The following is a 27,500-nucleotide window of genomic DNA, read 5'->3' on the forward strand; positions in this document are numbered from 1 at the left end:
GGGGTGGGGAGGGCTACAACACAAACCGACTAACACTGACTGTCAATCCTCAGTTTACTTTCTCAAGAAAAAAATCCTGCAGCAAGAATAACTTAGCATTTCAAGCATTTCTCTCCCCCCCCCGTGCAATCCCCCCCCATATTTGACATTACAGCTGCAGTAGAAGTATCAACAAATTTTCTTGATTAATTGAAGCAGTAATTTAGCAAAGATTCAAACACCAATTCAAGCTGGCAACAGGATGTCGGCTAAAATATAGGATCCTACGTTATTTTTGGCTAAAATATAGGATCCTACATTATTTTATTTATTTTTTAAGTACAAAATTATTTGCATAGTGGCAATCTGTTTACTCCACTGAACTGAATGTGTTGATAGAGGGGAAATCAGTGTGTGTGTGTGTGTGTGTGTGCACTAGTACTGCATTCTGTCTGGGGCAGATTTTTTAAAAGAAGCAAACCTCCACATGCTGACTTTTGTTAAGACAAGTGCGGCTGTAGATTGGGTCTAAAATAGCAGTTTGGAAATTAAAAGCTGTATTTTTGGGAGGAAGGAATTAATCGTCAATGTGGAGAGAGAAAATGAACACTCGTAACTCGTGCAGAACTGCAATGTGATCAGGGGAGTCTTTCCTGTGTGCCTGTCATTCCACCGCATGCATTGAAAGAGCGTTTCCATTCCTTTTCTACCATAAGCTTTGCCCTCCTTCAATGACTAAGTTGTGGCCAGTCATATAATCTGAAGCTTCAGATGCCAAGTATACTACGGCAGCTTGCAAGTCTGTCACTCGAGCCAGCCTTCCGGCTGGGATGTCCGTGAGCCAGCACTGCACAAGAGGTTTCAGCTCCTCAGAACGGATGAGCTGTGTTTCGACAATCCCCCTGTATAAACATATAAGACACAAACCGGCTTGTTATGGCTTCTTTCTTTCTCTTTCTTTCTTTCGCAGCACAAAATTGCAACAATACAAAAATAGCCCTGGAGGTACTTTTCAAACGAAGGATGCGAAAGATTCCAAACCTCCCTGGCTAAAAGCCACCAGAAACTTCAAACACGATTCCCGTTAAATGTCTTTCTAATATGGTTTTTATGCATCATCATTGTGTCCTTCATTTATTTCCACATTAGCGAGACATTATTTAGCATAACGTCCCAATTGAAAGATTTGCCTCACAAACAATCACATCATCTAAATTGAAAGTGACTTGCGAGCGTTTACCTACAAATAGATTTTTGGAACTGGACATAGCAATTATTCTGTTCATTAGGAGACACTGCGGAAGGGGGTCTACAATATGTTCAGCGAACGCAGGCGGTTCACATGCTAACATTTCAAGAGGAAGGCAGAACCATTATATCTTTCTTTTCTGGTTTTAGAATAAAAGTGCATGTTCACTAGGACTTTTCCCGAGAAGAAATTGTCAGTTAGTAAAAAGCTTGAAGCAACTGGCTCCTAATGTCGTCCAGCTTAGACAATATGACAATATGTTTTCAAAAAGGTGTGTGTGTGTGTGTGTATTCCCCCCCCCAAAAAAAATAATGAATGCGAGCCAAAGAATCCACAGCACTCCATAAACATTTGGTGGGTGTTTAAGGCTTTAACAATAACTGATTTGTCACCCTCCTCCTTAACAACATATTTGTATTTTGAGAAATGTTATAATTCTCTCTCTCCCCCCCCCCCAGTCCCTGTATAAATATATTTACATAACTGGGCCTAACAAGAAATTACATTTAACTTCTCAGAAATGACAATAACTAAAACCTGAGCTGCCAATTCCACTTCATTAGTGTGGTAGAAATGCATTCCAAATGTTAATAAAAATTCCAACATGCTGATAAATTAGTGCTTCTAAGGAACATGTGACACCTTGGTTAACATATTCAACCTCAATTATATTTCTCTTCAGCACCCTGTTATCTGGAACCTTTGCTGGCAATCAGAGGTGCTGTTTTTCAGCGGCCAATTTTCTAGATAATGTAGCTTATCAACACTGTGGGTAAACTTGCCAATGAAATCAGACTGCACTGAACCACACACGCGCTAATTGCATCTCTTTTTTATGCATATTTACAGACTGTCACTTCAAAGAAATCAGTGGCCCATTGAGGCAGCCAGTTAGCTGGAAGAATTGCCTCTTGCAAATGAAAATTAGCAAACAAGCTAGTGATAAATATGAAATGAACAAAGTCTCGAAATGCCGTTTTGTTCTCAAACTTCATCCTCATCCCAATTTATGCTTCCAAAGAAACAGGGTTTAGAAACACTGAATTCTGGGAACAAGAAACCCCCGCCTTGTACTTTTGTTTTAAAAGAAACTCTTACGATATTGTTTAATGGATGTGGTTAAGGCTATGCTCTCTTTCTCATATACATGTTTTAATTTTATTTTTTTATTTTTTGCTTAAACTGGGGCACTCTTCCACAACCCTACTTTCTTTTCAGTCTGAAACTGACAATAAACAGGATAGCTATTCAGAAATAATACCACACAAGGGCAACACGACTGACCTCTGGCACTATCCTGCATTCCAAAGTAATATTATAATCACAATATTATTTTCCCTAAGTAGTTCCCTATCCCAGTCTTCTCAACCCCTTGACTCTAGCACATGTTTTCTACGAAAACAATTTGATTTTTCAGTTGCAAAAGAACATCAACAGGCTTATCATTTACTGTTACTCAACATCATTTTTTTCATATATATTAGACACATGCATGCACACGCACACATGAAATATGAAACAATACTAGGCTTGGGTCACGCTGATAATAATGGCAATAACAACAATAATAATTATCAGAATATGCTAGGTGCTCTAGGGGTAGTGATGGATGATCCAAAGAAGGCCAGCCCTATTATTTTATTTTACTTTTAGTAGACATTTGGAGACTGCAGGAAAACAACAACAACCATCAATCCCATTTTTTTCAAGCATTTCCTGTGAATCTCTGATTACAATTCAGTGCCAGTTTTATTTGCAAATGTTAGCAGGGTGTGGCCTTAGGCTTCATGCCACATCATTTTATTTTCTATTCATTATTTTATTTTCTAGTCTGGCTTTGATCATTTAAACCAGATCCAAGCAGCACCTCTTTCTATACGGAGATATATTCAGTAACCAATTGCGTAACAAATAGATCGCTCAGTTTGTTTACCTTTTCACCAAACAAAAGGTTTTTTTAAAAAAATAATAATAATAATAATGAATGGGCTTATTCAAATGAGGGAAATTCACACAGAGATATTTGGTGGGGTATATATGTGTGCAGTGATGCAGTTTGGTAATTTTAGACTCTGGAATCAAAAGGAAGGGCTCCTATTCATTCTGCTGAGTATGGCCCTGAATGTCTACCTGAAAGTCCAATGGCACCCTTGCTGGGGGGAGAGGCATGGGGGGACACAGTCATCTCTGACAAGCTTGTCTACCCAGCAGTGTGTATAGTGGGGAGAAGGGGAGAGCAAGCTTAGCTTCTCCCCGCAACAAACAATACTGAACGGGAGGTTTCTGCAGTACAATCTTTGCAGCTCTCATCGATTCTCCACTGGGGAACAAAATAGGATGAAGTAGGACTGCTTGAATGAAACTTTCCACCTCTCTCCATTTAAAAGCCTAAAGGATCGTCAAACCTGTCCATTATAGTCCTCTAAATTTCTCCTTTTCCAATCTTAATTTCAGTTCTCCACATTTCCACAAGGTTTCTTAAAAAAAATAAAAATCCTCATGGACGTTCATCAGCGTCCATGTGAATTATTCCCAATAAACACATTTTTTGTATGCAGTTTTGACAAATGTACACATTTTTGCAACGGTTGTTCTTAATATACTGCCTTTTAATAGGTTGTTATCACTGCTATATGCATTTTTAGAATAGAATAGAATAGAATAGAATAGAATAGAATAGAATAGAATAGAATAGAATAATTGTTTGGTTGGAGAGCTGACTCACAAAATTCAGACAAGTGTGAATTTTGAAGGATAGCTGTGTTTGGTTCACACATTGGTTCAAAATACCAGTATGTGAATTAACTAATTTCTCAGTAAAATATGCACAAAATTTAATTTTGTCCTTAATAGCAGGACAACAACCAGCTTTCTGAAAGGAAGGCCTTGGAAACCCTCCTGAGCATATAGAAGTCCTGTGGATAGCGCTGCAGCCAATGCCTCCAGGCAAATAAAAACCAGCAAAACTGAAATTTCTGAAGTTAATTAGGATATTCATAAATTATAGAGCACGGTACCACATAGTAGAACTTAGGCCTTTCGTTTAATTATGCTGGCGGTGGGAGGAAATTGAACGTTTTATTCTAAAGACAGCATAATTTAGGACGGTTCTGGTTTGAAAAATAAGCAAACGAGAAAAATAATAACAACAACATAGTGGCTGTAAGCACGCTTTTGGGTTCTTATACAAATATTAGATATGCCCCAGTATACTGCGCATCTTCTGGGAGAGGCTCGGTGCCAAGATGGGCAATTTAATGCTGGAGATGGAAAAACCCTTTTAGGCAAATGTGCGTTGGCTCTTAACCATTCTGAGCAGTGACAAGTGCCAAGGCGTTAATTCCCTGCCTCATCTGGAATGCAGTGCTGTTGCATAACAATGGCTTATCACACTATCTAGGTTCCCTTCACGGGAGATGCGGAACTGATGGCGGCGTGGGTTGATTTAAGACTCAAGTAGCCCCCAAACGATCCCACACTGTATGCCAGTGGATATGTTGGTCTTTGAGTGCCCTGTTTATCAGCTGCTCCCTTAGAATGGTTGCAAGAGTTCTTCTCCCAAAGTGTGTGAATTGTGTGTTCTAGAGAAAGGGGATTCCATCTGTGTATAAGTTGATTTATTTCAGATGAGTTATTAATTTGAATGATTTAAGCACACTTCAATTACTCAGGAAGTGTTTAATCAGTAAAACCCACTTAATTGGGACATCTCCCAAGAAACTACATATAAGCCCAGAGATATTTAAGAGCAACTGCTGTTGCTTAATGGAGATGGTAATGCTGGTTAATTGGGATGCCTTTAAGTGATAGGGTTGTGCTCGGTTCTTCCCTCTGGTGTCCTTTTATGCCAGTTCCATATACAGTGGAACATTGGTTCCTGAACTTAATCCATTCCGGGAGTCTGTTGGATTCCCGAAAGAGTTCAGGAACCATGGCACGGCTTCCGATTGGCTACAGCAGCTTTTTGCAGCCAATCAGAAGCCACGGAAGCTGTGCGATGCATTTGGTTTCCAAAGAACATTCGAAAACCCGGTTTTCGTTCGTTTGGGAGCCAAGATTCCACTGTACGCATAAAAACTTATTGCCCCCCCCCTCATCAGTGTGAAAATGCCAGTGTGGTGTAGTGGTTAAGAGCGGTAGTCCCATAATCAGGTGAACCGGGTTCGCATCTCCGCTCCTCCACATGCAGCTGCTGGGTGACCTTGGGCTAGTCACACTTCTTTGAAGTCTCTCAGCCTCACTCACCTCACAGAGTGTTTGTTGTGGGGGAGGAAGGGAAAGGAGAATGTTAGCCGCTTTGAGACTCCTTAGGGTAGTGATAAAGCAGGATATCAAATCCAAACTTCTTCTTCTTCTTCTTCTTCTTCTTCTTCTTCTTCTTCTTCTTCTTCTTCTTCTTCCAAACTTCTTCCAAACTTCTTCTTCTTCTTCTTCTTCTTCTTCTTCTTCTTCTTCTTCTTCTTCTTCTTCTTCTTCTTCTTCTTCCCTGAGACCTTTAGCATTCCGGATCTCTTGCAGATTTTGTTGATCCAGATTGGAGAGCAGCGTTTGGATTGCTAGAATATGCAGAGGTGGCAAAACTGATGGCTCTGATAAGAAACACAAATTTAGAATCTTTCAAGGAGGACTAAAAAAAATGTTCTAGTTTGTTTAAAAAATAATTTTCCATATGTGAAGTCCACAGCAGGGTTTGAAGTTTAGGGGGGGGGATAGAATATACTAAGATATATGTTAAAGAGGATGGAACTATATAGGATGGATTTGTAAGATACAATTGTATATAAATCTGATTATAAACACCTTCCCATCCAATGTCAAATTGATCAGCAACTACACAACTGACCATGTGCTTAAGCACTTTCCCAAGACATCTGAAGCAGCCCTGTATCAGGAAGTTTTTAATGTTTTGCTGTGCTTTTCATTATGTTGGAAGCTGCCCAGAGTGGTTGGGGCAACCCAGTCAGATGGGTGGGGTATAAGTAATTAATCCTCCTCATCAGGATCCTGGTCGTTTAGTTTGGGAGGTCCTATTGTTTTCCTCTTTATCAGCCTGTCCAATCTCCCCCCCCCCCATCCCTGCACTATATCTACCACTAATTGTGTGTCGTATATTAGGACATTTCTGTTGTTTTATGCATAACTGGAAAGAAAACATAAATGCACAAGCAGATATGCATTAGTTAAGATATATGCATTAGCACTTTCATACTGCAATAATTCTGGCAATTAGATATTACTAAAGGAAGCCTTAGGCTATAAATATGGATTATAGTTCAGGAATGCATTTCCTTGTGGAGCTGGAGCCTGTATGCTTCTTGCTAAAACCCCGTAGAGCTTTTAAAAAAAGTAACACATAGGGAATAGTGCGTGCAGGGCTCACATATTCACTTAGATAATACAAAACTGTGAAACGTGTCAAAGCTTCTGTCAATAGAGCTAATCACTTCTAAGTGCTTGTAGTTGTTGTTTAGTTGTGTCCGACTCTTCGTGACCCCATGGAACACAGCACGCCAGGCACTGCTGTCTTCCACTGCCTCCCGCAGTTTGGTCAGACTCATGTTGTAGCTTCGAGAACACTGTCCAACCATCTCATCCTCTGTCGTCCCCTTCTCCTTGTGCCCTCATTCTTTCCCAACATCAGGGTCTTTTCTAGGGAGTCTTCTCTTCTCATGAGGTGGCCAAAGTACTGGAGTCTCAACTTCAGGATCTGTCCTTCTAGTGAGCACTCAGGGCTGATTTCTTTGAGAATGGATAGGTTTGATCTTCTTGCAGTCCATGGGACTCTCAAGAGTCTCCTCCAGCACCATAATTCAAAAGCATCAATTCTTCAGCGATCAGCCCTCTTTATGGTCCAGCTCTCACTTCCTTACATCACTACTGGGAAAAACCATAGCTTTTTGTTGGCAAGGTGATGTCTCTGCATTTTAAGATGCTATCTAGCTTTGTCATTGCTTTTCTCCCAAGAAACAGGTGTCTTTTAATTTCGTGACTGCTGTCACCTTCTGCAGTGATCATGGAACCCAAGAAAGCAAAATCTCTCACTGCCTGGTGCTTATTGCCTGGTAAATAATGGAGGCCCATCAACAGGAACACAACAATCTCTAATAAAAAAAAAATACAGGTAGGCATGTTGGCCCATATGTAAAATTCCAAAACTCATCTTAGGGTGAAACCTTTATTAGAACAGATGGCAACAACTGTGCAAGCTTTTGAGTTCGACAAGTCTCTTAATCAGGCTAGATGGCAAACAGAGCACTTGGGGTAGTGATGGTGGGGAAACAGCAGGAGATCACAGACATTCCATGAGGTTCTTTTGGACCTTTGCACTTATCAGGTTACATCTAGGCCCTGCTGGCATAAGGGGTGCACCTGGCGGGACAGAGCTGCAATGCTAGCTTTCCCACAGAGGAGTCACTGTGGCTTACTGGGAGGGAATGGTGGTGCTCGAAGATGGACGGGTGCACTGGTGCGAGTGAAGTTCAGTTCCTCCAGTGTGCCTGCACAGCCCCAGCCTCCATAATGCCTTGCCCCCTCTTCTGATGAGCATCAGAGACTCCACTGATGAGAGATCAGGTACATAGGGGTACCCTTGCTACCTAGATAAGCCTCCATCCTGAGGCAGAACATGCAGGTTCCTTGATAGGTGGAAAACATGACTCAAGAAAAACTGGACGAGGTCTTCATATCATCAAAAGTGGACATTAATTTTAAGTGGTGTGCTAAGCCGAAAAGAAATTGTCAGAAGCCAAAGTGGATGGCTTCACCAAGCCTTTGTAGAGAAGGTTCCCTCAGAAGTCCTATCTGTAGAAGAGTTTGGATTTGATATCCTGCTTTATCACTACCTGAAGGGGTCTCAAAGCAGCTAACGTTCTCCTTGCCCTTCCTTCCCCACAACAAACACTCTGTGAGGTGAGTGAGGCTGAGAGACTTCAAATAAGTGTGACTAGCCCAAGGTCACCCAGCAGGACTTCTGGAGGACCGGAGACGCGAACCCGGTTCACCAGATTATGGGACTACCGCTCTTAACCACTACACCGCACTGGCTCTGTAAAACCCTCCTTCTCTAGTTTAGGATTCTGCTGTTGAACACCTCAATTCAGTTGTTGTTTTTCCCAAGTCATATAAAGGTGGCGATGTTGACCTATAGGAAAATTCCCGAATTTGCAAATGTTCGGTCCTGGTTGATAATCTTTCTGTCTCCTAGTATCCGGATAGTATTAGCACAGAGATGGAAAGAAGACACAGTGCCTACCAGAGAAGAATGGCAGATTAAGCTGATGGGACTATGCAGAAATGGCAAAACTCACCAGAAGAATTAGGAATCAGGAAGACCAGCATTTTAAGAAGGAATGGGGGAAATATATAATTTACCTTTTAAAATCACTGCAAACTATTAAAATTATTAGTAGGATTGGAATGACGCTTGTAGTTAAATGTCAGACTATGGCTGTAATGGAGATTTAATACAATCGGATTAACAGAAAAGATGCAGGAGGAAAAAAAATTAACATAAGAACCCACAAAGGGGAGGAGGGAAGTCTATGGGAATTTATTGGGGGGAATTATTTGTTTGCTTGACGGTTGTTTGTAAATTTGAAAATAAAATATATATATATATTTTAAAATATATTCTTTCTGTCTCATTGCTATATTTTGAGGTTGGGGTTGTTCTGTAGCTCCTTGTGCTATTATTTGTATTCATATTGGCTACATTGTTTGATATTACAGTTTATTATGTTTCTGATACACTGTATTAGATGCTTTGAAGGCCTCTGAGTGGGGAAAGTGGCCCAAAACTATGCAGGCAAATCAATAAAAAATAAACAGGCCTTGTTTTGAAGTATTACCAGGCAGAGGGACTTCTTGGTAGTGGTGCCCGCCCTGTGGAACACCCTCCCATCAGATGTCAAGGAAATAGACAACTATCTGACTTTTAGAAGACATCTGAAGGCAGCCCTGTTTAGGGAAGTTTTTAATGTTTGAAGTTTTATTCTGTTTTTAGTCCTCTGTTGGGAGCTGCCCAGAGTGGCTGGAGAAAGCCAGATGGATTATTATTATTATTATTATTATTATTACTGACACATACTCTGAAAACCCACTGCTCACATTTCACAGCAAAGAGCCCACTTCCCTTTAAAGAGAAGAACATCTTTCCTCACTGAATATTTCACTTTAGGGTATGAAAAGTTTAGGATGAAAAGTTTAGGTTGCATATCTTCATACTGTTGTGTCTGATGGGATTGTGTGTCTGTGGGGTCTAATGGTGCTAGTCTATACATTTGCTCATTCTATTTTTTATTAACATAATTGTAACATAATAATAATAATAATAATAATAATAATAATAATAATGTTTTTTGCCCAAATTCAGTAGCAATGGTTATTATTCATCAGAATCAACTAGCATCTATTTTTACTTCTATATGTTCTAGGTTCAAGGCAATACCAGTGTTGTGTAAGTCTAAGTAGCCATGATTTGTCTAACCATTACTTCAGGGGCAGTGAGGGACTTACAAAATAATACCTCTCAATATCCATGGACAAAGCTTTTTTTCAACTACTGTACTGGGGTCTGAGACAAGCCTTTTGCAATATGTGTGTCTGCATAAGAAAGTAAGATGGTTGGCAATTTGAAGTTGGAGAAGCAAAGAGATGTGTGTGGCCAGGAGCATTACTTGGGTGAAATATCTCTCTTTGGAGCCCAAAGAGTCCATTAGAAAGTTAGTGTGCAGTGTAATTTTCAGTGCCTTGACCTTAGACCAGAAAGACCCAAGTTCAAATCCTCACTCAGCTGCAAAGCTGGCTGGATAACTTTCAGCCAGTCCTGTGGACTCAGCTACATTACTCATGGTACAATGCTATAACTGCATTATAAACATGCAACACCAGATAGCGCTGTAGAGCCCAAAACTTTGCCAATGCCAGGCTTCCTCAACCTCGGCCCTCCAGATGTTTTGAGACTACAGTTCCCATCATCCCTGACCACTGGTCCTGCTAGCTAGGGATCACGGGAGTTGTAGGCCAAAAACATCTGGAGGGCCGAGGTTGAGGAAGCCTGGCCTATGAGATTTTCCATAGAATCCCCCCCCCCCTTTCGTTATAACCAGTGTTTTTTTTCTGGGGGTATGCAGGGGTACACATACCCCTAAACATTTTGTGAATCTTTGTACTTTTGTCCATTTACTGTATCTATATTTTCCCGATTTGAACTATAAAATGGTGGGTTTCTTGAGTCAAAAAGAGAGTATCCCCAAACATGTTTTTTTGGGGGGTAGGGGGGGAGCACTGGTTATCCCCCTGTGAGTAGATTCAGCCATAGTCTCTCAGCCTAATCTAGATGACGGGGACGTTGGAACAATAAAAGGCGGACAGTGGATGCTGCCCTGAGGGGATCAGTCCAAGGCTTTTTTCCTGCCTCAGGCAAAGGAGAAGATGGTGCCCCTCCCACTCCAAAAATATCTAGAAGCCTACCAGAGTCACAGTTGAATTTTACTTTACACTGATGACAAGACAATGTCCTCCAACATACTGGAGGGCTACATCGTGAGCTTACGGGGAGTCCAGGGCACGTAGCGTGGCACACACAGCTCAGGCACCCAGTGTGGAAGAGAAATGGACATGCATGCACACACAGTGTTGTATTTTTCCTTTTCAGAAATTCTCACCTTTAAGCCTTCAAAAAATTAGGTAAAATGCAATTGATAATGAATATATTTCATAAAAAAAACAATTTTACTGAGGTGTCTTGTAATTGCTACCGCTGAATGGAATTTCAATGATAGCGGTATAATGACGTGCCTTTTAAAATGCCTGTATATTTGTCTGAGGTAAAAAGAAGGGTGGGGGGGGGACTGGAAGGGGGGAAAGTATTGTCTGTTAAGTGTCAAACGCCTTTTCTTTCACCACAGATGACTTGGACAGTACCAAGGAAATATTTCACCTGGAAAAGAAATGTTAAAAACCACCCTTCACAAAATTAGAAAACCTGTAATCAAATGGCATAATCTTTTCAAAAATCCCAGAACATATACAGCAATAGAGATGACTTTTTGCTACGCACTTGGCATTTGTGTTATGCTTGAGAGTATTCCCCCCCCCTTATTTAAGGAACTGAAGTTTTGCTAGCTAACACCTTTGGTTTCTTATATTTTCTTAACTTGAGAACTTTACCACATTCATGCTGCCTTATTTCCTCCCCCCAAGAAAACCCCAACCCCCTACATTTTACTTACGGAGAAATGCAGTTCACTCTCACTCCTCTATCAATCCACTCCGTCCCCAACGTCTGAGTTAACTTTACAACCCCGGCTTTCGAAGCATTGTAAGCTAATTGCTTCTGTGGGTGAGGAACTGGGTGGTTGGGAAGGGAGAGACATAGAAATTTAATTATTACTTCCTGACAGAGAAAGAGTAAATAAAAATTGAAACAGTTATCTGTAGAGTTTTGGCAAACAAGCAGGCATACCTTTCCATTGTATTATCCTGACTTTTGGATCAACATAAGGAAAATGGAACAACTGCAAACAGACCCCCGTAAGTATGTACATTTTAGTGTTACATATAGCAAACCTATATGCTATTTAAAAGAAACTGCCACTGAGTTCAGTAAGACTTACTATTCCCATGTAAGTGTGTGTATCGCATGCCAGCCTAAAACATATTACACCTGCAGATGCTTAGTAAAATTAAAACTCAACCTATAAAAAGGCACCTATATAAAATAATCACAAAGTTACAGAACATGGGTAGGCAAACTCAAGCCCGGGGGCCGGATCTGGCCCAATCGCCTTCTAAATCTGGCCCGCAGACGGTCCGGGAGTCAGCGTGTTTTTACATGAGTAGAATGTGTCCTTTTATTTAAAATGCATCTCTGGGTTATTTATGGGGCATAGGAATTCGTTCATTCCCCCCCCCCAAAAAAATATAGTCCTGCCCTCCACAAGGTCTGAGGGACAGTGGACCGGCCTCCTGCTGAAAAGGTTTGCTGACCCCTCTTATAGAAGATCAGACATTTATGCAGATATTGGTACACTTCTGTTCCGGAAATGCCAATCTCTCAAAGCAACTTGACTGGTTGGATGCTGAGGATTGGGGGGGGGGGGGATGCGTGCATGTCACATGTCAGTCAGAAACTAAAATGATCAGCTTTGTTAATTATAGCGTTCACGCTTGCAAGCGACTTTGGTATATTCTCCTCCTCCTTGCCCCCTTCCTTACGAAGATATACCTGCAAAAATACAGCTTATTTTTAGCAACCAAACCATTCTTGTGACATTTTAAAACAGAGTTTAGGCTCCACCAGGCAGCATCTATGAAAAAAAAATTTTTTAAGGAAAAAAAAAACCTGAGAGGGAAATAGAACCATATTATTGGTTAATTTCATAATTAACGCGAATTTGTTGACAAGGATGTATTTTAGACCCTTTTTTTTTTTTTTGCACCTACAGACCTTTTCAAAGTGCAGACCTTCATCCCACCCAGAAATACCCTTTTTAGTAATCTATTCTTCATCTGGGCTATTTTTATTCCCTTCCCCTCAATTTTATTCTAGCGTTCATTCATTTCCTTCAGTATTTCTATGCTGACTTTTAGGGCCAAGCCCTTGCAAGGCAACTTAAATACAACAGTCATAAAAATCATTTAGAACAGTGGCTTAAAACAGCAGTGTTTTGAATAATACACAGGTGAGCAACATATCGTTGCAACTCAGCTAAAACAATTAAATCAGTTTCAAAATGGCGACATATTTTTGTTTAATTGTTATTTCGATAATTATTGGGGAAGGTGCAATTCTGCCACAGACCACAAGTCTGTGGAGTTTAACCATAATCTCCAACAGTGCCCAACTAGATCCCCGCATCACTATATTCCCCAGAAGCTCCATATCAGACCACGAAACACTGCAAATTTTCTTATTTGGTTTTTCTTTATTTTTAATTACAGTAATAATAATATGCTTAAATGGTTGGAAGTGTGGTAAGATTTAGGATTTTTTATTTCTAAAAAAAATAAGAAAAAAAAGCAAAGCAAAAAAAGCCCCACAAATCAACAGTTAAATTATTACTGCATGTCAGAGTGGTTTTCATTTAACTGGGAGCAGTCCTATAACAAAGTCAGGAGAATTTGACCAAATAAACTAACTTAGTAAAACAACATTTTAAAAGGCTGTAGCAGATTTATCCTTCCAATTCATGTATTTTGCTTGCCTGCCTGCTTTCTTGCCGGTTTCTTAAAATCAACACGGTGGAAAAGAACGTTTTTGTTGAATTGTACAAAAGCATGTAAAAACATACCACATCTTGAAATCACTTAAATAGACATAAGACTGTAATCCTAGCCAGCCGTTGCCTCCCTTTTTCCACTGCATAATAAAACTTGATTAATAACATTTTTTTTATTAAAAAAAGAATCCCTTTGCTTTATAACAGAGAAATCATTTTTACAGACCCAACATATTTATTCAATAAGCTTTCATTACAAATATTTTCCCTCTTATTGCTGTTGTTTGGTCTGGCATACCGGCAAGCAGCACTCCATGTGGGCTGGAGAAGAGGAGAGGAATCTAATTTCTTGATTAATTACTCTACTCAAGATCCAAGTTACATACAACTTTGGTAGTTAACCCCATCGCCCTTGCAAAAGTAGCACCTGCTAAAGTTTCCAAATATGCCTGTATATGATAAATTACTGCATGTTTGCTTAAAGGGACCAAACACTTTAGCATCTTTCCCATCTGAGATGCTTTGTTTCCAGAAAACCAGAAACTTATTTATTTACTCAGCCAGTTCCCTGACCTCTAATTCTGAACAGACCTATCAGGTGGCTTCCTGCAGTGCTTATCATACCTTTTATAGGATAAACTTTTGGCCTTCTTTCTACTTCATCCCACCCCTGACAGCATAAAATGTGAACACCAGTTTGTTACAGGGATGGACAAATTTGTCAGTTTCCGTTTCTCCCAGTTTCTCATGTTTTCAGTCTTAAGGTCTGTTCCCTTTTCCACATTTCTGCATCAATTTGTTTATTTATTTAAAAAATCCTCATTCAACAGCATTCTATGAGTATACACATTTCTGTAGGTAATTTTGCCTGAAATTTGTGCAAGCATTTGTACAATCTCCCCATTCTATATGTTATTTTCAGCAACATACACATATTTTGCACACATTACTTGTCTGGAAAACCGCGTCACAAAATTCAGATACAGGTAGGTAGCCATGTTGGTCTGCCATAGTCAAAACAAAACAAAAAAAATCCTTCCAGTAGCACCTTAGAGACCAACTAAGTTTGTTCTTGGTATGAGCTTTCGTGTGCATTCTGAAGAAGTGTGCATGCACACGAAAGCTCATACCAAGAACAAACTTAGTTGGTCTCTAAGGTGCTACTGGAAGGATTTTTTTTATTTTTTATTTTGTTTTGACAAAATTCAGAGACGTTCAAATTTTGAAGGACGGTTTTGTTTCCGTTTGCGTATCGTTTTAGAAATTGTAAATCTGGGAGGTCTGCCCCTACACCGCATCAATTATTATCCATGATACAGTCGGGGGGGGGGAGCTATGAAAGGAAATCTCTCCTTGTTGAGTGAGATTATGTGCATGCTTCAAGCTGTGCAGCTTGCAGAACGAAACTGCAAATTGGGAAGAAGGACCATGCAGAAGGTCCCAAATCCTATCTCCAGTTGAAAGGATCAGATAGCAGGTAAAGCGAAAGAATTCTGCCGGGGGTCCTGGAGAACCACAGCTTGTCAGAGTGGTCAGTACTGCCATAGACAGCCAGCTAATCTGATCCATTCTAAGGCAGCCTACTTTGTGGGAAACAGCCATGCTTAAGTCATTCTCACTATTTCTGATGCTTGTGTCAGGAGTGCCATTGTTTATATAGCCCAAATGGCGTCATGAACATAAAAGAAGGAGGTATGAGCAGACTTGGAATAATCTTGAGGTTTAGAAGGAGGAAAAGTCCTCATGGCTGGAACACCCCCTAAAACATCCAAATGAGGGTTGAATTTAGGGGTGGGAGTTTCCAAAAAATATCAATGTTATGATTGTCTCCATAGATTCTTTTCCTAATTCTCATCTCACTGCTTGATCTCAATTACAAGGGAGTTCTATTCCTCCCTGGGTCCTTTAAAAATACAAACATATTATATGCATTATTATGTGTATCATTATAAATATAATATTACACACATATTTCATACATATACCACCTGGATTTTCCTAAAGTAACCAGCACATAAGTAAATATATACAACAATGCCTATAAAAATACTTAAGGATTAATTCCTTAACGCCGCAGAAATATAATACCACATGTGGTTTGACTATTTCATACTTTTTATACTCTCTGCAGGTACCCGTATTAAACTGTCTTAGATGCCTTCTAGAAAACTTTTTTATTTGAAGAAGCCTACCCAAATGCATAATTTAGACTTGTATTTTAGCATACAGTATGCTGTTTTATCTATGTATTACTGCTAATGGTTTTATGCATTTAGAGGGTTGTTTTTGTTTTAATTAAGCGTCTTACAAATCTTTCCTAATAAACAAATAAATAAGAGGTGTAGTTTGCATATAATTCCCCATATAATGTGCCAGAGTGGCTGGGGCAACCCAATCAGATGGATGGGGTAAAAACAATATAATAATAATAATAATAATAATAATAATAATAATAATAATAATAAGTCAGATTTCAAAAGGAACTAAAGAAACTGACAGTTTGCAGGTGGCTCTGACATAAGCAGGCACACTGTGCAAGAGGCAAAGCTCACCAAATCCTATATGTAAGGGCATAAAGCAAGCCAGTGCAAGTTAAGGCAGGGTAAAGATACACCAGATATACAAAACCCTCTTCAGCAGTGGAGCAGCTGCTGCTCTGCCTAAGCCTGGCAGAGAGAAAACAAGCCTTTAAAGGAGTGTTTGATGCTGGTCATGTGACCAAGGAGAAAATATCCACATGGCCCATGAACAGCCCCCATTAGGACCTCACACCAGCCTCAACTCAACTGAGCACGTGATGCTGTCATATCGTTGTCTGAGCTGGGGTTGGGGACAGTGCCGATTTCAGGTGCGACCTTGACGGTTTGGGGCGAGATCTCTCCCCAAATCACACGAGGCCTCGTGCACTCTGCAAGCTCCCATGCAATGATGACGAGATCTTGCTTGAAATCAGTGCCAATGCCAGTGTCGCTTCTCCACCTCATCCTAAGGCGGTGGGGCAGGCAGGGCCTACCCACAGCGTTGCCTCCTCAAGGGTTTCCGCTGCTTGAGGCATTGGCCTCACTATTCCTAATGGCTTGGTGGGCCGGCCCTGGACTTCAAACTGGCTGAGCCAGGGAACAGAAAACGAAGGGAATGAAAGGGAGAGGATGGAATCCTGACCTCTGCACTCCACACAGCAACACTTGTGGCACACTACATGTACTTCTGAGTAGTATTTTGTTGGGATTGATATCTGAGAACCCACTCTTGCAGAGATATGACATTAAGAACATAAGTATAGCCTTGCTGGATCAGGCCAAAGGCCCATCTAGTTCAGCATCCTGTTCTTTCATTAGCTAGCTAGATCCCTATAGGATGCCCACAAGCAGGACCCAAGGGCTTGAATTTATTGCAAACTTGAATTTTTAAAAGTGCTGTTTGTTTTCCGGCCGAACAGTGAACTCGTTTCCAGTGCTGATCTTTCCAGTGCTGCAAATTTAGGCAGATACGTACTTTTAAATTAAACATTTCAGAGCAGAGTCTAAAAGAGATCAATGAATCACAGTGCTGGAAATGCCCTTCTCGCGCATTTAATATTATTAACAGGATCTCTAATCCAGTCGTATTATGGCAACAATGATATCAGGAAATTGTTTCTGGAAACGATTTTTCAGCAGCAGTGGATTACTCTGAATATGTTGCTTCAGCTCAGAGGAGTGCCGCTTTGCTGTTTTCATGAAAAATAATGGTGTTTGAAAACATCTCTATATTACCCTAATCTGTTTTGCCTTCCCAGAATTCCTGATAGCTGTCTTGAAATAGCTGAAGGGGTGCTAGTATAGAAGATGGAGTACACTTGCTCTCTTTTGCTCCAAAGGACCAATGGGTGGAAGAGGCAGCAATGGCCAGCACTAAAAGAGGATTGGACAAATTCATGAAGGATGAGACTATCAGTGACTATTAACTAGGATGGCAAGGCTCTACTTCCAGAGCTCGAGGCAGCATGCTTCTGAATACCAGTTTCTGGGAACTACAGGAGAGGAGAGTGTTCTTGTTCTTGGGTCCCTGGTTTTGGGTTTCCACAGGCATCTGGGTGGGCACTGGGAGAACAGGATGCTGAATTAGAAGGACCTCTGGCCTTATCCTACAGGCTCTTCCTATGTTCATGGGTTCTCCCAACAGTAGGAGTGGGAACACAGTGCCTTGGGAAATGATGGGCTCTCCTTCACTGGAGGCACTTAAGCAGAAACTGGATGACTGTGATATATCCTGCATTGCTGATCCTGCAGGATGTTGGAACCGATGACAGTACAAGATCCTTTTCAATTCTAAAATCATTACTATTCTTCCCCCCCCCCCAGCTCCAGTTCTTCAGAATTTGGCAGCCTGATGTTCATAGTTGACAGACTTTGCCGCAGGTGGAGGTACTGTTTTGAGCCTCAGTTCTCTTGAGGTCAATGGATCTCGATGCATCATGAAGCGTTTCTAGGCTGCTCTCTTAATAAGAGTGAGAAGCTATTTATGCTGGCCTGACACAGAATGTTTAAACATTATGAATGTCTAAACGTGATTGCTTTTCAGAGAATGGAAACTAAAATGTTTGTGAGGACTTCTACTTTACAGATGCCTTTGACTTGACTAGCAAGTCCTTAGTGAATCTCTCCCTTATGGCCTTGGAAATCCACACCTTTCAACTAGAGAGACTCAGAGATAGAATGCTAAGCCTTTTTAGAAGACTCTGGCTAAAAACTGAAGTATACTGGGTGCCACTGCTTCCTTGAGGAATCTGATGTAGAACCAGTGTTCATACTGCTTGTGTTCAGGAGTCAGTTTGCTTCCAATAGGCTTTGCTTGTATATTTGTAAATAAACATATTACACGGTCTCTCGTGCCTTTGTAATCCAAATGTAATGGTTTTGTAGTCCTGCCACTGAATTTCACACCAGGATATCCTAAAGAATAACACACTTATGCTGCCCATCCATTATGCATTCTTTTCTAGATGCATTGACTTTCCCATCTCTAGCAATTAGCTCCCAAAGACTGTTTCTTTTCCTTCTCTCCCTTTTCCAAAGTACCCATAAGCTATTCGGTAATCTAGTTAGTAGCCAACACAGTGCACTACAGATGACGTTGGGAACTAGAGCTCCCATCAGAGCCTGCCAGCTGAGAATTCTTCCCTGGCTCAGGTTAAAATCTATGCAGGTGAACAATTCAGGGGTCATTATGCTCACCTTATATATCAGGTGAGCACTGGGGGAAGGCAAGTCCAGTGGCATCATTATGTTTGAGACGGATCCAGTGAGTTGCTGCCAATTAGGGAAAGACCGTACTGGTCTACTCAGAATCATTGCTGTGCCCAATTGGACATTCTGCGAACGACATTTAATTAATTAATGGTCCTCTATGAGCAGCCTTTAACATGGGCTAGCCCCAAATCCAAAAGGGCAATCCACATACGGACTCTGTAACCTGAGAAATGAATGAGCCTTTGAGGAGAATGAGGAATATAAACGCTGGAGTAATGCGGTCAGCATCATGATTATGTCTGGCCTCTCTAGTCTAAATCACCAGGCCTACTGTTCTTCAGTCATTTGATAAGGAAAGCTCATCCTCGATTCTTTTCCTCCTTACTTAGGGGACACTTACTTATACCAGTCCAATGGTGTCTAAATCACCAAATGGCCATTTTGTAATCTATATTCACAGTGCATTTTCAGCCATTGGCATAACCTAACTGCAAGCCACATGCATCATGCAGCACAGGCCATTGACCATTGCTGCTGTGCAATCTTCATTCCTGCAGACATTGGTTCAGGGAAGAGACTGTGCTAGACCACCAAGGGGTCATGTTTTATACCCGCCCTGCCCCTACCCTCTTCCTGAGTCGCTTACAAGGAGGAGCTGCTCCCTAAGTATTTACTCCTGCTCTCTCTGACATTTTTGTGGGGACTGTCTTTTGCCAGGACCATGGATTAATTTGGACTTTAGTCTTTTTTTAAGAAAAACAACAACAACCATAAAAAGGTTTATATTTTGTTTTCTTAAACTTTTGAAGATTACATTTTTCCTCCCTGAATTTTATTCTCGTGTGTGAACCTTTGTGAGCTGCCTTGGGAACCTTTTTGGCTGAAAGGTGGCATAGAAACAAGCTCTAACTATCACAATCCCGTTAATTCAAATTGGACTTCTACAAAAGCCATATTCAAATCTGGTGCACTGTAGACCTCAGCCTTCGCTTTCCATCACATGTTCTGAGTCAGGTATTGGAGAGATCACTGTTTATTGTACATTACCACTAAACAATAAACAATACAGGGAATGCATTATTTATTTATTTTTACTTTAATCCCTACAGGACTTGTCTTAAACTGAGGCCAGTATTTTCCTCCCCTTATTTTTTTTTTTTTAAAAAATAACCTTATTTTTTTGTTTGCAAAAATGCCTTCCACTTGGGCAAGAGCGACATCTCTGGTATTAAAAACCGTAAGTGAAACAGCTGGTAAAAGCACTTGAAAAAAAAATTTAACAGCAACATTATAAATGCATTTCCCCCCCTGAAGAAACAGTTAAAGTTACTAAGTAATAAACTGAACAGAATGTCATAGAATGTCAAACTGGGCACAGTAAAAATAAATGTTATTCCCAAGGAAAATAAAAAGACTGCATATTTATGTAACATTCAGCAGATGGACATGATATTAATATCGAGCTTTTCAGTTGCACTTCTATAGCTACTGGATTTCTCTCCCTCTCTTTCTTTTTTTGCCTAACTTGGCAGCCCACAGGCACCATTTGATTTTTGGATTTGGACAATCCTGCAACAGATGTCCAGACCAATAAAACAAATTCCTAAAGGGCTACGCTTAATTTGTGTAATTGATCAATTTTTGTTACATGGGCCTCAGTTCACCAGCATGTAACTGCCTTCCAGATTAGCTCTGCAGTTGGGATTTCGTTCCATATGCTGCAATAGTTTATTGGCTCCTTGACGGCGCGGCTGATACAACAGCGCAAGTGGGGACACCTGTTGGCAAGAGGCATCAAATAGAACAATTGGTATTAGAGCAGAGGCAGGAGAGCCCAGCTGGCACACAAGGGTACACTCTCAGGCATGGGCCCAAGGCTGGGCTCGGAAAGGTCATTGCCAATAACAAACAAAGACCATCTTCCAAGGCCAAATGGGCCTAGATAGACAAGGCAACAGGGCAGAGAGCGGGTACAAACAAGGGTGTGAATCAACAGAGGCAAGCATGGCCCAATTTGGCTATAAGAGCTAAAGCTGAGGTAGCTCTGATGCACAGCCTGCACACGTCACACCTAGAATAAGGCAGGGGACAGTCAGACCACTGGGTCCATCTAGCTCAGTATTGTCCACACTGATTGGCAGAGACTTTCCTGGGTTTCAGGCAGGGGATATTCCCAGCCTTGCCTAGGGATGTCAGGGATCGAACCTGGTACCTACTGAATGCAAAACAAATGTCCTGTCACTGAACCATGGTTCTTCTCCTTCTGGAACCAGGAGCTGGCCTAAGGATATATCAAATTGTCTGAGCAATTCAAAGGACGATGCTGGAGACCAATCAGAGCTCAATTTCCATATACAGGGTGGCTCTCCATATGCAGTATGTCGGGGCTGTTCTCCCCACTATATAGAATGGAGTAGCAGAACTATGGATTCCACCATGTCAGCTTTAAGGTGGGTGTTATTTTATTATTATTATTATTATTATTATTATTATTATTATTATTATTATTACAGTCGTACCTTGGTTGTTGAACACCTTGCTAGTCGAACATTTTGGCTCCCAAATGCCGCAAACCCAGAAGTGAGTGTTCCGGTTTGCGAACATTCTTTGGCACCCAAATGTCCGACGTGGGTTCTGCGTGCCTTGGAAGCCGCGCCTTGGTTTCCGAATGTTTTGGAAGTCGAACGACTTCCAGAATGGATTCCATTCGACTTCCGAGGTGCGACCGTATTATGTATTTAATTTATATACTGCCCTCAAGTTCTTGAGGCGATTCACAAGATAAAAATACAGGATAGAAGCACAAAAGAGGTAGCTGAAACAAAACAAAACAATAACCCCATGCTTGTATGACTTCACCTCCTACACTGCATAAAAAACTCTCCAAGTGCCATGAAAGCAGCACATTAGGCAGAACTCTACACTGTTATGCTCATTCCATACTCTTGCAGGAAGCTTCTCACATGGGAGAACTATTTTTTTTATTAAAAACAACAACTATACCTACCCTACCTGCAGCCTCAAGTGCTACATTTCAGAATCCTACCATTTACCACATCATTCTGCATAATGGGTAGATTGGCTATGAGCTTCCTGCGTGCATCGTGAGGTGGAAACATCCACCAAAAAAGGCAAGGGACTTGAGTTCCAGTCCTGTATATAGCATTCCCTGACACAGCTGCTAAATCCTGTAGGATACCCTATAAATGGTGAAAGGATTAACTTTCACTCTGAGGGTGAATGTAGATTACACCCAACACCTTTCTTACATAATAAAATGTGTCAGCTTCAGAGGGCTTTAACCCCACCTCCTTATAGGAGTAATAAGTGCTCTAAAATGGAGAGGACAGATAAATGTTGAAAAATGATATCAATAAAATTTTTGTAGTACATTTTCCCTAATACAAAATGTCAGTGATTTACTTCTGCGCAATACAGGTTTAATTGATTCAAATAGCATCGGCAGTAATTAAAATATGGATTCTGAAGCACAACTGTTAGCTCTCATCACTCACCTATTAAACTTGCCATAGATGCTGTGTTAATTATCTTCCCATATCCTTGATTCAGCATAATGCGGCCTGCAGCCTGTGATAGAAATTAAAGGAAAGACCAGTGACCCCTTTTGTGATTCCGCTAATAATGACATGATAATAAATTAGTACTCACTTTTCAGAAGAGTTTATGTGCTAACTAATTTTCCCCTTCTCTAAAGTGCTTGATGTAAAAACTTGATATGGGGGAAATGGTTAATGCGGGAAAGTTTACGTAGCCATTTTAGTGCACTCCCAAAGTGCGGCTCCCAAAAGCCGTCAGCAAATTTGGGGTCTCTGCTTTAAGTCCTTAGAGCCGATGCTGAGGGCCTCTTTTAAAGGACTCACCCTGTATTAGCTTGAGTTTTTATATCATTAGTAAATGCAAGATGAATGAAGCACACATCCCGCCCCGCAAAAATATGTATACCCATTGCACTGGCTGCAAGCCCAGTTCAATTTGCTGGTTTTGACTTTAATAACCCTAAATGTTTGTAGGCCACATGATTTGAAGGGCCACCCCATCCTCTTTTCGGGAGGAGGGGACAGATTGTAGAACTCCCTTCTCATTGAGCTGTTGTTGTTTGTTGTTTAGTCGTGTCCGACTCTTCATGACCCCATGAACCAGAGCATGCCAGGCACTCCTGTCTTCCACTGCCTCCCGCAGCTTGGTCATACTCATGTTGGTAGCTTCAAGAACACTGTCCAACCATCTTGTCCTCTGTAATCCCCTTCTCCTTGTGCCCTCCATCTTTCCCAACATCAGGGTCTTTTCCAGGGAGTCTTCTCTTCTCATGAGGTAGCCAAAGTATTGGAGCCTTAGCTTCAGGATCTGTCCTTCCAATGAGCACTCAGGGCTGATTTCTTTAAGGATGGATAAGTTTGATCTTCTTGCAGTCCATGGGACTCTCAAGAGTCTCCTCCAGCACCATGATTCAAAAGCATCAATTCTTCGGCAATCAGCCTTCTTTATAGTCCAGCTCTCACTTCCATACATCACTACTGGTTTAACTATACGGACCTTTGTGCATGGTCTCATTCCCAAGTGTTAAATGGATGTATAAAATACACCTCTTTAAGTCTTCCTTTTATAATTAAAGCCTTTCAAAAGAGCTGGCCCTGAAGGGAGAGTTTTTGAGTTCTGATACTGATGTTTGGCTGTTATTTTAAATTGTGCTAAAATGATTGTCTACATTGTTGCCACTGATGCTTACTTTTATATTTTGCTATACTGAATTTGATATTCTCATGGATTTAGGAAAGACAAATCAAGAAAAGCCATAATTGAATTGAATTGAATTAACGTATTAGAAGTGTTTATCACCCACTCTTCATTGAATATTTTCAATCACTGAATGAGAGTTCCACGGCAATTCCTTACATGTCTAATCCTTGCTTTCTATGTTTGTAGCTTGGACTGTAGATCTTAAAACCTCCAGAAGCTGAGCCATAGCAGTGGGATGTTCTGTTACTAGTTTGTGGTTCTGTACACTTCTGCTCTAGTAGATAGAATATGGTGACGGCTAGGTGACTAGTCTGATCCAATGAGATGATTGTGATATTACTGAATGCTAACAAGAGGTGATTCCAGACGGAAGTTTATTGTGGAATCGGCGCCATTCTTGCATTGTCCACTTGACATCATCATCACAATGCCAGCCTGGTTTTTTTTTATTTGTTTAATATTTAATCTAGAGTTCCTCTTGGAAAAACTGGTAAGTAACAATAGAGCAATTTTTGGGTGGTGACATTTTGGTGAGTGGTCTCTGTAGTCACATCTGTATTTTTGCTTATGCACAGCCAGCTGTTTTGTTTTTAGTGACCCAAATGATGCAAGCATGCCTCCCTCCACCAGTTGCCACATACTGAAGGCGTTTCAGAGTTTCAACCACTCAGGAAGGAAGAGCTATTCTATCAAAATCTCAACACATTGTGAGAGACTACCTTGCATATTGTGGTCAATATCCAGTAATTCTGTCAGCTCATGGATTTCTGGCTGTACAATGGAATCTACTTTCCCTCCCTCTCCCTCAATCATCCTGTAAATCTGTTCTGGGGGTTACTGCAACCCTCCAGAGCAAATCTGGAGAGGATGAAGGCCACACAAGGAGAGCTGTCCCTTATGGAGGTCAAACCTGCAACCTTGGTGTTATCGGCACCATGCTCTAACCAACTAAGCCAGGCATCCCCAACCTGTGGCCCTGCAGATGTTTTGGCCTACAACTCCCATGATCCTTAGGTAACAGGACCAGTGGTCAGGGATGATGGGGATTGTAGTCCAAAACATCTGGAGGGCCGAAGGTTGGGGATGCCTGAACTAAGCTATTCTTGTGTTAATACAAGGTAACAGCCTGTAGTTGCGGTACATACATCAGGACCTTTTAAAAAAATTAAGTCAGAGGTCTTGTGCAAGACCTATTTTATCAGAATTTCAATCCAGCTAAATATCAGACTTGTGCAAGATCTCTCTTTCCTCTTTTCCCTAGCCTTTGACACTTGAGAAGCATATTTTTATGACCTGCCCTATTCTTGTGACTGTAATTTGTTATAAACTGTTTTTAATGTTATTTTAAAAATTGTTTTAAACTACCCTGAGACCTTAGGGCATGTAATAAATCAAATAAATAAATTACTACAAAAAATATGTGTGTGTGTTTTTAAGTAAACCCCTAAAAATAGCACAACCATCCATTGTGCCCATTGAGAAACCTGATAATTAATGGGTGGCAATGCTTCTCTTGGGCTCTTGCACACTTCCTGTGCAGACAGATACAGAGATGCCTGCAAATCAGAAGAACAGAAAAGTATAGTGGAAAGATAAGCAGTGGCTATTGAGGGGAAGTTTCAGAACACAAATCACGGAAACATTCCACCAAGGATCACCCATGGAAACAGCATTATAGCTATGCAAAGCAGACGGCCATGCATGTGTGTGAGAGAGGGCCCTCACATGTCAACTGTGTACAAAGAAAAATTGAGATCCGAGCAACTCATTTGCAAGATATACCGTAACTTCCATCAGGAAACACCTTAATAACTATAGTGTCGGCAAATTATTCTTGCTAGAACCTTGCAAAGTAGCCAGGATCGTGCTAGCAAATCTCTGACAATATTGCTTTGAATGCTTAAAGACGGGGAACATGTTTTTATATAAAGCATTGCAGGGTCCGATACTCACCTGGCAACACAAAAACAAGCCTCGCAAATTCACATTGAAAGTTTTGTCCCATTCTTCCAGGGAGGTAGCTTCACTTGGTGAATTCATGTTGATCCCTGCGTTGTTACATGCAATATAGACTGTGCCCCACTTATCTACGATCGTAGCAAGCATCCTCTGCACATCTCCTGGTCTGCTTATGTCTGCTGCTATAGCAATGCTTTTTATCCCTAAATGAAGAAGCAAAACAAACAGAAAACATCTGACTTGCTTGCGGTTTTGTTGATGTCATCGTTGTCGGTTTGCTCTTTCAACCCTCTTAATTACTGTGTGTCATTGCAATTAATACAGTAGTGGTAATGATTTGCAGATGCATAATTTTCCAAGAAGCAAAACCCATTTTCAACGGTGTATGTGTTTTTTTTTTTTTTTTAAAGTAACATTTCAAAAGGGCTATGCACAATCAACCCCTTGCAAGGCTTTTGGATTTTGGCTGAAGCTTTGAACACCCCGCCATCTACTGGCAAAGGATTTCAACTGCAACTCTTCTTCTGAAACGTTTGAGATGTTGCTGCCGGTTGTTGAAATCTTTATTTGCGTCTCCCTCTCGCCCCTCTTCAATTTTTGAATGCAATTCACTGTATTTGGTGGTGGTGGGGTTGTCTCTTGGCTGCAAATATATCTGAGAATGCCAATACCCACAGCTGCCTCAGGAACCACAGCTATGGACACTGCAATTCCAGAAAGAGACTCGCAGCTTTCAGGTTCTGTGTTCGAGTGAAGAAGTTGGGGGAGTGCCATTCAGACTGTCCATTTGCACTTATTTCTATTTATTAGAAACAGGGTTGGAGCCCTGAACTTCCCTTATGTCTTGAAAACTGCAATGTGGGAGGTGACATTTACTTTTTCTTAAGGTACTTTTGCAACATAGTTGGACGAGGGTTGGATTAATTGGCAATCTAGCAGTCTCACCCTTCAGCCAGGAATTACATTTGGCAGTTGCCGCTCTCTGCTTATGCTGTGCTGCTTTTTGCAGGCTCAGTCTGGACAATGCCTTTCACGTGACTGGGGATGGTGGAAACTGACTATTTCAGCCTCCCTCTATTTCTGCATTGCAAAATTCAGAGAAGTGTGAATGTCAAAGAATGGCTGTGTATCGGTTTGTGCATTTTATAGGTCCATATTTACATGTGAACTGCATCTCCCCTGTCCCTCCCACACCCCTTTTCTGACAGTAATCAAAGAAGACAGCTACATTTCCGAAGGTATTTGCTCTATTTCACTTCCCAACTTCCAGGTACGTGTAAATGCACCTAACCACTATGAATATGGTTGGGTACAGTTGCCGCCAAACAAAGACCCCCACCATGATTTATTGAGGTAATGTTGTATTGGGGCATGAACTGCTTGCTGAAACCACAGCCAAATCCTGGCTGAGCTACTTACTCACCTGTCATTCATGCTCAAACCCTTCTCTTTATCATCTGCAATTGACCCCAGTGAAAAATGGGCCCCACAGGGTAGTTGCAGGAACAAAATTAGGTAAGGATTTTAAAAGTGCATCTCAAAAGTGCCCTATAGTTGATCATAATTTTGCTGGTTGCATATTGTGCCCATTCTAGGGTCAGTCAGCTAAGTCGGGCTCTGAGATCATTAAACTGGCTCATTCTTATCAAATTGTAACAAGCATATAGCTGCTCCAGGATTTTAAAAGAAGAGCTTGGGAATCCCGGGTTTCCTGGTTTCCTGATTGACACAGGCCTGGGCAGCTGATCCAATGGCCAACCACAACACATTTCAACACTGAGCTAGTTAAACTAAAGCAGGGCTTAGAAGGGTGAAATACGTTTTCCTATTATTATTATTATTATTATTATTATTATTATTATTATTATTATTATTATTATTTATTCACATATTCATACATGAAACAAATCTCTACAGAGAGTTAGAAAAAAGGAAAAAGTAGGGACGAATGGGAAAGAGAAAGAGAAAGAAAACACAGGTACAGAGCAATAGTCTTGAAAATGCAACTGATTAAATAAATACAATTTAAACATTATTATAATGGAACAACAACCACACCCTCAAATCTGTCAGTTTTGGTTTACCTTGCTGTTGCCTTGCTTC

At 40.9% G+C, this 27,500-nt stretch overlaps 1 protein-coding gene across 1 annotated transcript in view; it reads right to left on the reverse strand.

Moving 5' to 3' along the window:
- Positions 1 to 411: 411 nt before the first annotated feature.
- LOC117041912 overlaps positions 412 to 27,500 on the reverse strand; it is a 54,357-nt gene continuing 27,268 nt past the window's right edge. Inside the window, exons 8-11 of the mRNA XM_033141234.1 lie at positions 25,392 to 25,600; positions 22,196 to 22,268; positions 11,461 to 11,578; positions 412 to 881 (exon numbers count right to left, since the gene is read on the reverse strand). Of these exons, the coding sequence (XP_032997125.1) occupies positions 686 to 881; positions 11,461 to 11,578; positions 22,196 to 22,268; positions 25,392 to 25,600 (596 nt within the window). The 3' untranslated portion in view covers positions 412 to 685. The remainder of the gene's footprint in view (positions 882 to 11,460; positions 11,579 to 22,195; positions 22,269 to 25,391; positions 25,601 to 27,500) is intronic.

This window comes from Lacerta agilis, chromosome 2, assembly GCF_009819535.1.
Source record: "Lacerta agilis isolate rLacAgi1 chromosome 2, rLacAgi1.pri, whole genome shotgun sequence".
In the NCBI taxonomy this organism is placed as follows: Eukaryota; Metazoa; Chordata; class Lepidosauria; order Squamata; family Lacertidae; genus Lacerta; species Lacerta agilis.